The sequence below is a fragment of the Nomascus leucogenys genome, chromosome 13 (assembly GCF_006542625.1).
Source record: "Nomascus leucogenys isolate Asia chromosome 13, Asia_NLE_v1, whole genome shotgun sequence".
NCBI lineage: Eukaryota > Metazoa > Chordata > Mammalia > Primates > Hylobatidae > Nomascus > Nomascus leucogenys.
This window is the reverse complement of record NC_044393.1, coordinates 54,518,643-54,534,058: the sequence shown is the minus strand read 5'-3', so window position 1 is coordinate 54,534,058 and position 15,416 is coordinate 54,518,643. Positions and strand designations below refer to the sequence as shown.

Below are 15,416 nucleotides of genomic sequence, written 5' to 3'. Positions count from 1 at the left end.
GAGAATTGCTTGAATCTGGGAGGCAGAGGTTGCAGTGAGCCGAGATTGTGCCCCTGCACTCCAGCCTGGGTGACAGAGACTCCGTCTCAAAAAAAAAAAAAGCGAAGAATTATTTGGCCATCATTTACATTTTTTGTTTCTTTTTAAAGAGAGCAGGTCTCACTATGTCACCCAGTCAGGAGTGTAGTGTGCAGTGGCTGTTCACAGGCACCACCATCATAGCGCACTGCAGCCTCGAACTCCTGAGCGCAGACGGTCCTCCGGCCTCAGGCCTCCCCAGTAACTGGGACTGTAGGTGCATGCCACCACACCTGGCTATCATTTACTTTTCTAGTTTGCATATGAATTTATGTTGTTTTCATAGATTTTTTTTTTTTTTTTGAGATGGAGTCTCACTCTGTGGCCCAGGCCGGAGTGCAGCAGCGTGGTCTCGGCTCACTGCAACCTCAGCCTCCTGAGTTCAAGCAATTCCCCTGTCTCAGCCTTCTGAGTAGCTGGGACTACAGGCACACACTACCACGCCCAGCTAATTTTTGTATTTTTAGTAGAGATGGGGGTCTCACCATATTGGTTAGGCTGGTTTCGAACTCTTGACCTCAGGTGATCCACCTGCCTTGGCCTCTCAAAGTGCTGGGGATTACAGGCATGAGCCACCACACCCAGTGTTTTTTTTTTTGCTTGTTTGTTTTTGACACGGAGTCTTGCTATGTCACCCAGGCTGGAGAGCAGTACATGATGTCGGCTCACTGTACCCTCCACCTCCTGGGTTCAAGCGGTTCTCATGCCTCAGCCTCTCAAGTAGCTGGGACTACAGGCACACACCACCACACCCAGCTAATTTTTGTATTTTTACTAGAGCTGGGGTTTCATCATATTGGCCAGGCTGGTCTTGAACTCCTGACCTCAGGTGATCCACCAGTCTTGGCTTCCCAAGTGCTGGGATTACAGACGTGAGCCACTGCGCCCAGCCTCCCTGGATTCATGTTAAAATAAAGTTTCTCCTCATTCTCTTACTGTGTTATGATTGTAAGTATGTTTATATTAAAACTTAAATTATGAGAATTAGGATTTCCTTATAATATTACGGTATGTGACTTCAGATGATCTTGTTTCTCTTTTACCAGAGTCAAGCCAAATATATTCTCCTACATGGGAACCAAAGATAAAAGGGCTATAACAGTTCAAGAGATTGCTGTTCTCAAGTAAGTAGAGAGCACATAACAGGATTTATACTGTAAAAATCCTGGCACTGCTTTTCAGAATTCTCAAATTTACTTTGGGGGTTTCTCTCTTTCAGCTTTAGATGGTGCTTCTGTCTATTTAAAAATTACTTTTCATTCTGTTTTTTTCTTCTTATCTATGAAACGTGTATTATTTATGTAATTTTTAAAGAATTTTTTTGGTAAAGTCAAGAGAATAAATGCTTCTTTCTCTCTTTTTTTCATTCATTGTTAAATATGTTATTTAAAATTACAAGACGGTGGACATGCTGTTTTGTTGTACACCCGAGATCTACAGATAAAAACGATAGTTTGTGTTTTTGAAGTAATTATAATTAGTGGAATAGACGGACATGAAAATCAGAACTTCTCCTGCAGTGAGATAAATGCTGAAATAGAGATATACTTTGGATGTTAATGTATGCCTGTCAACAAGCATGGGAGTTGATGTGGAGGGAACACAGGAAAGCTTTCATAGAAAGTGGGATGCTGAGCTTTAATTTAGTTCAAGGCTTCTCAGCCTCTGCACTGTTGCTCTTCGGGGCTGGGTGATTCTTTGTTGTGGGGACTGTCCTGTGCATTGCAGGATGTTTTGCAGCATCCCTAGTCTCTACCCACTATGTAGCAGTAGCAACTCCTTGCCCACTTATGATAGCAAAGAATGTCTCTAGGCATTGTCAGGTATTCCCTGAGGGCCAGAATTGCCCCTGATTGGGAACCACTGGTCTAGATTCTAGAAGGATGAGTAGAGATTTCCTGGGGCTGGGTAGGATTTAGTGTTGTTTTTTCCAAATCAGAAAAGCAGGTTAAGAAAAGACGTTGGAAAACATATTTGGTACCTGGCACGTACTTTAGTTTTTGAGGAGCATTGCGAGAAATAAGGATCTAGGAGTTAGGCAGGATGTAGATCCTGAAGGGCCTGTTAGGTCAGGTTGAGGGTCTTTGCCTCAACTTTAATCTAAACGGGGAGTGGTGTATAGAGGCTGGATTACGGATCGCGGGTGGAGTAAGACGTGCGAAACTAGAGACCAGGGCTATTGACATATTCTGGGGAGGGAGAATAAGGGTCTGAACCCAGTTACTCACAGTGAAGGTAAAAGAGAAAGGATGAATTTAATAGCTGTACTGTGTCAGACACATTTAGGCTGTCATATTAGTATAACTCCAGAGGCAAGGAATGGTGGGGGAGAGAAATAACATAGGGGCAAGGAAACTTCTGGGGGTGATGGATGCATTGTCTTTAATATGGTAATGGTTTCATGGGCTTATACACATGTCAACACTTGTACATTTTAAATATGTACAGTTTATGTTAGTCATACTGCAATTAAAAATAAAGTATGCTATGTTTGCTACCTCTACTTAAATACATGTATTTATTTTGGTTTCTTGGGTTTTTTTTTTTTTTTTAAACAGTGTTGCTCTGTTGCCCAGGGTAGAGTGCAATGGTGGGATCTTGGCTCACTGCAACCTCCACCTCCCCAGTTCAAGTGATTCTCCTGCCTCAGCCTCCCAAGTAGCTGGGATTACGGGCATGCACTAGTGCACCTGATTAATTTTTATATTTTTAGTAGAGATGGAGTTTCGCCATGTTGGCCAGGCTGGTCTTGAACTCCTGACCTCAGGTGATCCACCCACCTCAGCATCCCAAAGTGTTGGGATTACAGGCATCAGCCACCATGCCCAGCCCAGATGTTTATTTTGAATTTCCTCATCTTTTTATGAAGAATTTATGGTGGTATCTCCTCTTTACCCCATAATCTCCTATAATTGGGCTTCTTTCCCACTACTTTTCTGATTCCCCTTAAATAATGTAGTTGTTGAACCGGTTGCATCATAATGTTTATTCCAGTTCTTTTTCTTCCTTGTCCTTGGGACAGTGGCATGATGTCGTAAAAGCAGTCATCTCACCATTGCTTTTACTGGTGGTGTGTACAAATACTGAAGCATTTGAAAGAGAGCAGGAGTAAATACATGAAGATGATGGTGTTCCTATCTGGTGGCCCAGTTTCATTTTCTCCTTGTGGCATATAGAATGTGGAGTTATTTGCTCAGAGTGAAGGAGCAGGAGTGGGTAAAGGAGCTTGAAAGAGAGTGGAGATTTGAAATAACCTCTGTGGGTAATGGGCCAGGGGCTTCCCAGAAACTCAGAAGAATGGGGGTAGGGGGACAGGGGTTTGAAGGCTCAGGCTTTCTCATCCTCTGTGGATAGAGGTCACAACAGAAGGTTTTTGCCTTCTCTTTGGTATCTAAAATACCTAGTCACCTCCTATGATTTCTAGCTGGCTCTGTGAATTTTGTTTCTGATAAAAAAATAAGTTGGTTTATTTTGTTTCTTTTTCTTTTCTTTCTTTCTTTCTTTCTTTCTTTCTTTTTTTTTTTTTTTTTTTTTTTTGAGATGGAGTCTCGCTCTGTTGCCCAGGCTGGAGTGCAGTGGTGGGATCTCGGCTCACTACAAGCTCTGCCTTCTGGGTTCATGCCATTCTCCTGCCTCAGCGTCCTGAATAGCTGGGACTACAGGCACCTGCCACCACGCCCAGCTAATTTTTTTATATTTTTAGTAGAGGCGGGGTTTCACCATGTTAGCCAGGATGGTCTCAATCTCCTGACCTCGTGATCCACCCGCCTCGGCCTCCCAAAGTGCTGGGATTACAGGCGTGAGCCACCGCGCCCTGCCTGTTTTGTTTTCAACACAGAAAGCACTAGGTAGAAAATGAAAGGCCTACCATAACTGTACTTCCTCCGAGATCACCTTATTCACAACATGGTATAAATTTTTTGAGGGACTTTTTTTCCTTTTTAAACAACAATACTTATGTATTATTTTGAACAATAGGTGGTGTACCTTATTTCCTGTAGGTATATAGCAAAATATGTTTGAATGTATGGATATATCCTAATTTAAACTATTACTCTATTTTTGAATGTTACATTGTTTCTCGTTTCTTGCTATTATAACCCAGTCCATGACAGACATATTTGTAGCTAAATCTTGGCATACATCTGTGATAAGTTCATTAAGATAAACTTAGCAGTGAGATTACTGACTTAAAGGGAATATGACATTTTAACGTGGTTTGTCTTTTTTCTTTCCATCTGCTGGTCAAAACACAGAGAAATTCTCTCTTTTTTTTAATAGCAAAGCCTAATTATCCTGCAAAAAAGTGGTACCAATTTACCACCTTTATTCTAGTTCCCTAGACTCTTCCTCAGTATGGTGTTATGATGGGGGCAGGGAGTCATTTGCTAATTTGAGGGTCAAAAAATGGCATCTTGTTATTTCATTTTGGGTTTTCTAATGTGAAGTCTTAGAATAGTTGAAGACCGAGAATATTTCTTTTTTTCTTGGTCAGCCAGCAGATGTCACACTTCATCAGGACACTGCTCTGTCCTCAGATTTTTGCTGCCTTTATCATCTTCCTGTTGACTTAGTAAGAAACTGTGTTAGACACCTAAACGTTGGCCCTCTGAAAGCACATAGCACTTATCTCACGGATACAGGCTACACCCTTAGTTTGTTTAATGGATACATGGGGCCAGGCAGATTGGCCTTTCCCGTGGGAACTTGTGAACAGGAGAAACCCACTCTGCCACACAAGCATTTGAATGACTGCTGGATTGATCAGTCCTGGGGATAAGCAGCATGTCTTTTCAGCTTCATGAAACTCTAAAGCCACCTAGTAATTTTAGCAGGGTCTCAGGCAGGAACAGTCTCATTCAGAATGATTTGTTTCTTTTCCTGCCTGTTACTGCCAGTCTCCTTTCTGAACTTGGGCCAGTATTTCTCTGGCTTTGTTAAGTAAGGTTTTCTGTGCAACATGTTGCTTAATTGGTTCCTGATGTTTAAAAGCAAGATTTTTATGTTCCCTAGTTACTCACTGAATTTGCTGTAAATTTACAACCAAAGACCTTGATCTGGGATCATCATAATTAAAACTGTGAATAGTATCATGAAGACATTGTCAGCTTCATTCCATTTCTCAGGGAGCACCCACACCAACCAGAACTGAGTATAGTTCTTGCTTTTTGCTGTGCCAATGGAATTTAGAGATAGATGTCTATCGTATATTCAAGAATTTATACACTATTCAGCCACAAAAAAGAATGAAACAAAATACTGATATATACTTAAAACATAGATAAACCTTAAAAACATTCCACTAAGAAGTCAGGTGCACAAGGTCAGATATTGTGTGATTCTGTTTATATGATGTATCCGAAATAGGAAAATCTATAGAGGCAGAAAGTAGATTAATGGTTGCCAAGGTCTGCAGGGAGAGGAAACGGGAGTGACTGCTGAATAGGTACAGGGTTTCTTTTTCAGGTGATGGAAACTCTCTTGAAGTATATAGTGGTGATAGTTTCACATTGTTGTGAATATACTAAAAATCACTGATGTGTACACTTTATAACAGTTAAAATGGTGAATTATATATGTGTATATATTTATTTATTTTATTTTATTTTTTGATACGGGGTCTTGTTCTGTCACCCAGGCTGGAGTGCAGTGGCACAATCTCAGCTCACTGCAACCTCAGCCTCTGAGGTTCAAGTAATCCTCCTGCCTCAGCTTCCCGAGTAGCTGGGATTACAGGCATGCACCACCATGCCCTGCTAATTTTTGTATTTTTAGTAGACATGGGGTTTCACCAGGATGGCCAGGCTGGTCTCGAACTCCTCATCTCAAGCAATTCAGCCACTTTGGCCTCCCAAAGTGCTGGGATTACAGGCGTGAGCCACCATGCCCAACCTTGTGAATTTTATATTATGTTAACTTTATCTCAACTTAAAAAAAAAGAACAGAACTGTCAGGCACTTCTGTGGCACCATCAGGAAGCAGTCTTCGGAACACTCTCTCTAGGACAGCTCCTGACCCTGAATTGTTCTGTCAGTTTCTACAGCAGTAGTTACTGGCTGAAGAGGAGTTCTGTCCCCGTTCCTCACTCTGTTCATACTGATCCTCCGCTTCTAGATTCCTTGGGATAGAATCCCTGGGTTAATTCGTGCTCTTGGGTTCTATCATTGCCCCCATACGTAGTCCAGGAATTCAAGGTTACAGTGAGCTATGATTGCACCACTGCACTCCAACCTGGGTGGCAGAGCAATTCCCTGTCTCTAAAAAAGAAAGAAAAAGTTATGTAAGATAAGAAAATATACAAAAATCAATATACACAGCCGAGTGCGGTGGCTCATGCCTGTAATCCCAGCACTTTGGGAGGCTAAGGTGGGCAGATTACTTGAGGTCAGGAGTTCCAGACCAGCCTTGCCAACATGATGAAACCCCATCTCTGCTAAAATTACAAAAATTAGTTGGGCTTGGTGGCAGGTGCCTGTAATCCCAGCTACTTGAGAGGCTGGGGGCAGGAGAATTGCTTGAACCAAGAGGCAGAGGTTGCGGTAAGCCTAGATCACACCAGTGCACTCCAGCCTGGGTAACAGAGCAAGACTCTGTCTCAAAAACAAAAACAAAAAAAGAAAGAAAGAAAAATAAATATAGCACCTGGATAGGTGCAGTGGCTCACACTGGTAATCCCAGCACTTTGGGAGGCCAGGGTGGGCGGGCATAGTGGTGCATGCCTGTAGTCCCAGCTTCTCAGGAGGCTAAGGCTGGAGACTTTGTAAGCCCAGGAAGCAGAGGTTGCAGTAAGCTTAGATCGCACCACTGCACTCCAACCTGGGCGACAGAGACTCTGTCTCAAAAACAAAAAAGAGATATAGCACTTAAAGCAGTTTCATACTGGAACATGACCAGGTAGAATAGAGTAATCCTAGACCCAGATACACCCAAGGATTTAGTACGTATTCAAAGTATCATTTAAAATAAGTGGAGAAAATAATGGTTGATTCAAAAAATGTTGGATAACTGAGTAACCATCTAAAAAACCGTAAGTGTGGCTCCCCTACCTCATTTCCCTTTGCTAAATAAATTCCAGGTGGATCATAAATTTGAACATTAAAATGCAACTTTAAAAGGACTCTACTTAGGCCAGGCATGGTGGCTCACTCCTGTAATCCCAGCACTTTGGGAGGCTGGGGCGGGCGGATCACTTGAGGTGGGGAGTTCAAGACCAGCCTGACCAACATGCAGAAACCCTATCTCTACTAAAAATACAAAATTAGCCGGGCATGGTGCCGCATGCCTGTAATCCCAGCTACTCGGGAGGCCAAGGCAGGAGAATCGCTTGAACCCAGGAAGCGGAGGTTGCAGTGAGCCGAGATTGCACCATTGCATTCCAGCCTGGGCAACAAGAGCAAAACTCCGTCTCAAAACAACAACAACAACAACAATAACAACAACAAAACAGTACTCCACTTACATTTGAGATTAAAAAAAAAGAATCTCTGACCAGGTGTGTTGGCTGACCCCTGTAATCCCAGCACTTTGGGAGGCCGAGGCGGGCAGATCACTTGAGGCCAGGAGTTTGAGACCAGCCTGGCCAACCTGGTGAAACCCCATCTCTGCTAAAAATACAAAAATTGGCCAGGCATGGTGATGTGTGCCTGTAGCCCCAGCTACTCAGGAAGACAAGGCAGGATAATTCCTTGATTTCAGGAGCCAGAGGTGGCAGTGAGCTGAGATCATGCCACTGCACTCCAGCCTGAGCAACACAGAGCAAGACTCCATCTTAAAAAAAAAAAAAAAAAAAAAAAATCTCTGACTGGTGACATCCTAAGTATGACTTAAATCTCAGAGCTTTTTTTTTTTTTTTTCTGACAGCCAAGCTGGAGTGCCATGGCACGATCTCAGCTCACTGCAACCTCTGCCTCTTGGGCTCAAGCAGTTCTCCTGCCTCAGCCTCCCAAGTAGCTGGGATTACAGGCGTGTGCCACCATGCCCGGCTTATTTTTGTATTTTTAGTAGAGACGGGGTTTCACCATATTGGCCAGGCTGGTCTCGAATTCCTGACCTCAGGTAATCTGCCCGCCTCTGCCTCCCAAAGTGCTGGGATTACAGGCATGAAGCACTGGCCCGGCCCCAGAGCTTTTTTTTTTTTTTTTTTTTTTAAGAAAAAGAGATTCATGAATTTAACTACAATTTCTGTATATAGTTGTTTGTTTTAATTTTAGAGATGGGATCTTGCTGTGTTGGCCAGGCTGGTCTCTAACTCCTGGGCTCAAGCTATCTGCCCGTCTAGGCCTCCTAAAGTACTGGGGTTACAGGCATAAACCACCGTGCCTGGCCCCTACATAGTTTTTATTTACAGAAGAATGCCAACAAATATAGAAACACAGTTTCAGCCAACACAGTAATAATCAATTCAGTCAACAGTCATGCTTGGGTACCTAAATAATTGGGTAAAAGACTTTGGGGAGAACAGGATTTTTACACAATTTCAAAAGTATTTCCCCACTGATTACTAATTAAAAGCAAAGACAAAGAGACTCTTAGAGTGTAAAAATCTAGTAAATACTATCCTAATTAAATGATTAAAGTTATTATCAATGATGGACAAACTCAATCACTGCCTTTTGATGTGATGCATTGAAAAGGGCCATATCACCTCAGTAATATTTCTACCAAAATGTTTACCTGAGTCTCAGCATGAGGAAACAGTCAGACAAATCCACATTGAAAGACGTGTAAAAGCGCTGGCCTGGATTCTTCTAAGGGCCAGATATCATGAAAAACAAGGCTAGACAGATCACTTAGTGGAAACCAAACAGACATCACGACTGCAATGTGTGATCCTCAATTGGATCTTGGCAACCTAAAAAACAAAAAGACGGCCAGGTGCACTGGCTCATGGCTGTAATCCCAACACTTTGGGAAGCTGAGGTGGGTGGATCACTTGAGGCCAGGAGATCGAGACCAGCCTGACCAACATGGTGAAACTCTGTCTCTACTGAAAATACAAAAGAACATAGCCAGGTGTGGTGGCGTGTATCTGTATTCTCAGCTACTCGGGAGGCTGAGGCAGAAGAATCTCTCAAACTTATCTCACGCCTGTAATCACAGCACTGTGCGAGGCCAATGTGGGCGGATCACCTGAGGTCAGGAGTTCAAGACCAGCCTGGCCAACATGGTGAAACCCATCTCTACTAAAAATATAAAAATTAGCTGGGCACGGTGGCTCATACCTGTGATCTCAGCACTTTGGGAGGCTGAGGCGGGCGGATCACCTGAGGTCAGGAGTTCAAGACCAGCCTGGCCAACATGGTGAAACCCCATCTGTACTGAAACTACAAAAATTAGCCGGGCATGGTGGTGTGCGCCTGTAATCCCAGCTACTTGGGAGGCTGAGGCAGGACATTCGCTTGAGCCTGGGAGGCAGAGTGAGCCAAGATCATGCCATGCACTCCAGTCTGGGCAACAGAGAGAGAGACTTCTCAAAAAAAAAACAAAAAAAAACAAAAAAAAACATTGGCTGTTAGTGGTGACACTAGAGATAAAAAGGGGAGAAAGGCTTTTCAGTACTCTGTTTCTCTATATACATTTCCTATTGAAGAAGGCAAGGAATTTCTAATGAAAATTTCTATATATTAAATGATAGCAGCATGGTACAGATTTGGGTGGAATTCCAGCTATATATAACATGTCTTTAAAAAAAGAAAGGGAGGAAATAAAAAGTTAGATGTCAGTGGAAATTTTTTTCAGGCAATGAAAGTATGAATTTATTTTCCTTTTCTCTTTTTTGTATTTTCCAAGTTTTCTGTAATGAATTTACAATATTTTTCTGATTGACAAAAATAATGACCTTTTTTTAAAAGCTTGATACCATTCTTTCTATGAGATTTGTCTCTGTCCCCATCCCTTTTTTCACCCCTCTCCCCACAAAAAGTAGAAAATTCCACAGATATTACTGTTCTGTTACTCATCAGCATATAAATAACAAGAGGCTTTGAGTATATAAAATATGGCCAGGAGTATGCAATTTCAACAGGAGCACGTACCATTTACACTGAAGGAAAAATGCAGAGAGAAGGACACGCCCACCTCACCTGCTGCAGTGCCTTTTCCTTTCGGGGGGTCATAGGTGTGCTGTATCTTGTTTTCTGTACTGTTCCAGGCAGACAATCAGTATCTCATGATCTTCTTTCTACTGTTTTTTGTTTTGTTGCTTTTTTTTTTTTTTTAAAGAATAACTGCACAAAGACTTGCCCACCTGAATAAGTGCTTGATGAACTTTAAGCTAGGGAATTTCAGCTATCAGAAAAACCCTCTGAAATTGGGAGAGCTTCAAGGAAACCACTTCACTGTTGTTCTCAGGTAAAGAACTGCAGGTGGGAATATAGACCAGAGGGTCTGGCCAGGGCACCTTGAGTATGTTACTCACAGTTGGTCGTAAGGTCCTGGTGAGCTGGTACTAACAGAACAAGAGTGGCAGCAAGGAAAGGCAGAGCAGGGCCTGGCAGGGCTGGGAGAGCAAATACCTCTGTGAGAGCAAATACCTCTGTAGGATTTGTGTGGACACCTTGCCCCTTGAAAACCTAGCGCAGCCTTTGGAAAGACACCGTCTCCTTCAAATACTGTGGTAAAAGACACCAAGCCGGCCGGGCACAGTGGCTCACGCCTGTAATCCCAGCACTTTGGGAGGCTGAGGCGGGCGGATCACGAGGTCAGGAGATCAAGACCATCCTGGCTAACACGGTGAAACCCTGTCTCTACTAAAAATACAAAAAATTAGCCGGGCATGGTGGCGGGCGCCTGTAGTCCCAGCTACTCGGGAGGCTGAGGCAGGAGAATGGCGTGAACCCGGGAGGCAGAACTTGCAGTGAGCCAAGATTGCTCCACTGCACTCCAGACTGGGCGACAGAGTGAGACTCTATCTCAAAAAAAAAAAAAAAAAGACACCAAGCCTGTGATTCCACTTAAAGCGCCTAGAATAGGCAAATCCATGGACATAGAAAGTAGAATAGTTGTTACTGGGGAAAGGGATAGGGGTAATGGAAAGTTACTGTTTAGGGGTACAGAGTTTCATTTTGGGAACAGGAAAAAATTTGGGAAGTAGATAGTGGTGAAGATTGTCCAACATTTTGCATGTAATTAACCCATTTATGCTAGTGTTCCATTATTGGAACACTAAGCATGTAGGAATTATTTATATCCTACTGCTCAAGGTCATCGCCAAGGTCTGATTGCAAAAATTCAAAAAATTGCAACCTCTGCCATAAATGGGTTAATACCGCCAAATTGCACACTTAAAAATAGCTAAAATAGTAAATTTGACATTATAAATATCTTACCACAACTTAAAGAAAGAAAGAGCCCTTGGGAGGTAGAGAGAAAGCTGCAGGAGAGTGAACGAAAGACTTGGAAGCCAGGCCGTAGTCATTTATGATCTGCATCCCTGAGTATTTGACTGTAACTTTTTTTTCTCTGGATAATTTGTGTCCCTGTAGAAATATAACAGGAACTGATGACCAAGTACAGCAAGCTATGAACTCTCTCAAAGAGATTGGATTTATTAACTACTATGGAATGCAAAGATTTGGAACCACAGCTGTCCCTACGTATCAGGTTGGAAGGTTGGTATTTAATTTCTTTTATCAAAAATAGCTTTCTCATAAAAAAAGCAGGGTTTGTTGGTGGTGGTGTTTTTAATTATTTCTACGTTCTCCCATGTCTGGGGCAAATGAACCACAGTCTCATGATTTTTGTTTTAAGGTAATGAATGCACAAGATAAAAAATCAGAGTTCAAAAGGATATGACCTGAAAAGTGAGCTTTCCTACCACTCTTGGTAACCCATCCAGGGGTTCTATTTTTATTTTTTTATTTTATTTTATATATTTATTTTTTTTGAGGCGGAGTTTCGCCCTTGTTGCCCAGGCTGGAGTGCAATAGTGCTATCTTGGCTCACCGCATCTTCCGCCTCCCAGGTTCAAGTGATTCTCCTGCCTCAGCCTCCTGAGTAGCTGGGTTTACAGGCATGCGCCACCATGACTGGCTAATTTTGTATTTTTAGTAGAGATGGGGTTTCTCCATGTTGGTCAGGCTGGTCTTGAACTCCCAACCTCAGGTGATCCCCCGACCTCAGCCTCCCAAAGTGCTGGGATTACAGGCATGAGCCTCCACGCCCGGCTATTTTTTATTTTTTTGAGATGGAATCTTTCTCTGTTGTTCAGGCTGAAGTGCAGTGGTGCGATGTTGGCTCAATGCAATCTCCACCTCCCAGGTTCAAGCAATTCTCCTGCCTCAGCATCCCGAGTAGCTGGGATTGCAGGCTCTTGCCACCACATCCAGCTAACTTTGTTGTATTTTTAGTAGTGATGGGAATTTCACCATGCTGGCCAGGCTGGTCTTGAACTCCTGACCTCAAATGATCCGCCCACCTCAGCCTCCCAAAGTGTTGGGATTACAGGTGTGAGCCACTGCGCCCAGCCCTATTTTTATTTTTATTTTGTAACAGGTAAGTCTTGGCTCAGTAAGTGATTCAACAGTAATCTGTTGGGTAACTCAGACGCAGAGTAGCCAGACAGATGTTACATTTTCTAATCTGTGTTAACATGTTTATTAAACTTTGATCTGCCCTTCCCTCACGCTTAATTTAATTTTATTTTTTATTTTTATTTTTTGAGATGAAGTCTCACTCTGTCACCCAGGCTGGAGTGCAGCGGCGCCATCTCCGCTCACTGCAACCTCCGCCTCCCAGGTTCAAGTGATTCTCCTGCCTCAGCCTCCCGAGTAACTGGGATTACAGGCATGCACCACCTCACCCAGCTAATTTTTGTATTTTTAGTAGAGCCGAGGTTTTGCCATGTTGGCCAGGCTGGTCTCGAACTCCTGACCTCCACTGATCTGCCCGCCTTGGCCTCCCTGAGTGCTGGGATTACAGGCATTAGCCACTGTGCCTGGGCCCCTTCCCTCACTCTTTAAAGAAAGTAATAAATGATAAAATTAGTGATATGGAATTTAAGAATTGTCATTTACTTTTAAACAATTAAGAACCCCCCTAGGGTAACCTACAGTGGGAATCCCATCAATAAATAGTTGGTTTCCTAAATCTACTTCTGGAATCCTGTTACCCAGCAGAGAAGAGACTCTGTTACATAAACTAATTATTCACGTGGGAGTTAGAATTGTGGTAGTTACAAGCTGGAAGTTATCTGAGCGTTCACGTTCTTCCTTGACTTTCAGACCCTTCATATTAGCAAACTTAGGCTTAGAGAGGTCTGCCTGAACTCATCAGTTGCTTGGCTGTAGTTTGGGAATAGTTTTCTGGGCTTCCAGTCCATTGTTTCAGCCTCTAAACTATGAAGTTGCATTCATTTTTGTGATTTTAAAAGCGCAAAATGATAAAAATCTATATTTCCTCTCCCTCTTTGAGGAGGTGAAAACAGACTTTGAGTTCTGAGGCTTAAATTACTCATCTGTAGAATGGAGATAATAATACCAATTCACAGGGTGGTGAAAATGAAGTGAGATGATGTTTATGCTAAATCTATTTTTATGCCTAGAATATAGTGATTGCTAATATGTTTTCAACCTTGCTAATGGTCAGAGGACATTGATAAAATAGTAAAAATGCTAATTGTGTTATGGGACAGAATAAGGGAGAGCTGTATCAACCTATAAATTTGTAATTAATTTGGCAGAAGGACAGCCATGGAATCCTATACGTTGTGTGTGCCAAAGATAGTGTAAATAAATATAAGTAACTAAAATGAGGTCAAATTTATCCCACAACAGAAATTACATAGCGTGACCAAAGATCAGTATGGTCAGCTCAAAATTCCAAATCATTCATTTTCACAACATAAGAATATTTCCTGCTTTCAAAGTAACCCACTGTTAACACCATAGAATTTCCTGAGGGAAAAAACAGACTTTCAGTTTATATTGTATAGATGGAAAAATGACTTGTATCCAAAATATTAAAAGCTCTTACAACTCAAGAACAGAAAGACAACACATTCTAAAACTTAGCAAAGGGTCTGAACAGACCTTTCTTTAAATAATGTAAACAAATGGCCAATAAGCACACAAAAAGATGCTTATCACTAATCTTTAGGAAATGCAAATCAAAACCGAAGTGAGATGCCACTTCTTACCCACTAGGATGGCTAAAATAAAAAAGGCAGAGAATAACAAGTGTTAGGATTAGAGAAATTGGAACCCTTATACATTCCTGGTGGAAATGTAAAATGGTGTACCATTTTGGAAAATACCCTGACAGTTCCTCAAAAGGTTATAAAGTTAGCCTATGACCCAGGCATTACTAGGTATATACTGAGGACAACTGAAAATCGTATGTTCACACAAAAGTTTATACAGATGTTCATAGCAGCCAAAAGACTGGAAACAACCCAAATGTCCACCTACTGATGAATGGATAAACAAAATATACAATGTAATATACAATAATATACAGTGGAATATTGCTTAGCAATAAAAAGGAATGAAGTACTGATACATTCTGCAACATGAATGAACCTTGAAAACATTGCTAAGTAGGCAGGGCACAGTGGCTCATGCCTGTAATCCCAACAATTTAAGAGGCCAAGGCGGCAAGATCACTTGAGGCCAAGAGTTCAAGACCAGCCTGGGCACCATAGCAAGGCTCCATCTCTACAAAATAAAATCTTTAAAAAATTAGCTGAGTGTGGTGCTGCCTGGCTTTGGTCCTAGCTACTCAGGAGGCTGAGGCAGGAGGATCACTGAAGCCCAGGAGTTTGAGGATGCAGTGAACAGTGTACCACCACTGCACTGTAGCCTAGAGGACAGAGCAAGACCCTGCCTGTGAATGAATGAATGAATCAGTTCCTATGAAATTTCCAATGTGAGCAAATCTATAGAAAAAGAGCTGGAACAGGACCAATGGGGAGTGAGTACCAATGGGACAGGATTTTTTTTGGGGGGGATAATAAAAATGTTCTAAAATTGTGTAATGCTCCACAGTTGTTTAAAAATACTAAAAGCCAGCTGAGCACGGTGGCTCACGCCTGTAATCCCAGCACTTTGGGAGGCCAAGGCGGGCGGATCACGAGGTCAGGAGATCGAGACCATCCTGGCTAACACAGTGAAACCCTGTCTCTACTAAAAATACAAAAAATTAGCCGGGCGTGGTGGTGGGCGCCTGTAGTCCCAGCTACTCGGGAGGCAGGAGAATGGCGTGAACCCAGGAGGCAGAGCTTGCAGTGAGCCGAGATTGCGCCACTGCACTCCAGCCTGGGCGACAGAGCGAGACTCTGTCTCAAAAAAAAAAAAAAAAAATACTAAAAGCCATTGAATTGTACACTTACATGAGTGAATTAT

At 42.5% G+C, this 15,416-nt stretch overlaps 1 protein-coding gene across 1 annotated transcript in view; it reads left to right on the top strand.

Moving 5' to 3' along the window:
* Positions 1 to 15,416, top strand: part of PUS7 (pseudouridine synthase 7) — a 66,358-nt gene that overhangs the window by 30,341 nt on the left and 20,601 nt on the right. The window contains exons 8-10 of the mRNA XM_030826417.1: positions 1,125 to 1,202; positions 10,300 to 10,428; positions 11,562 to 11,687. Coding sequence (XP_030682277.1) covers positions 1,125 to 1,202; positions 10,300 to 10,428; positions 11,562 to 11,687 — 333 coding nt within the window. The remainder of the gene's footprint in view (positions 1 to 1,124; positions 1,203 to 10,299; positions 10,429 to 11,561; positions 11,688 to 15,416) is intronic.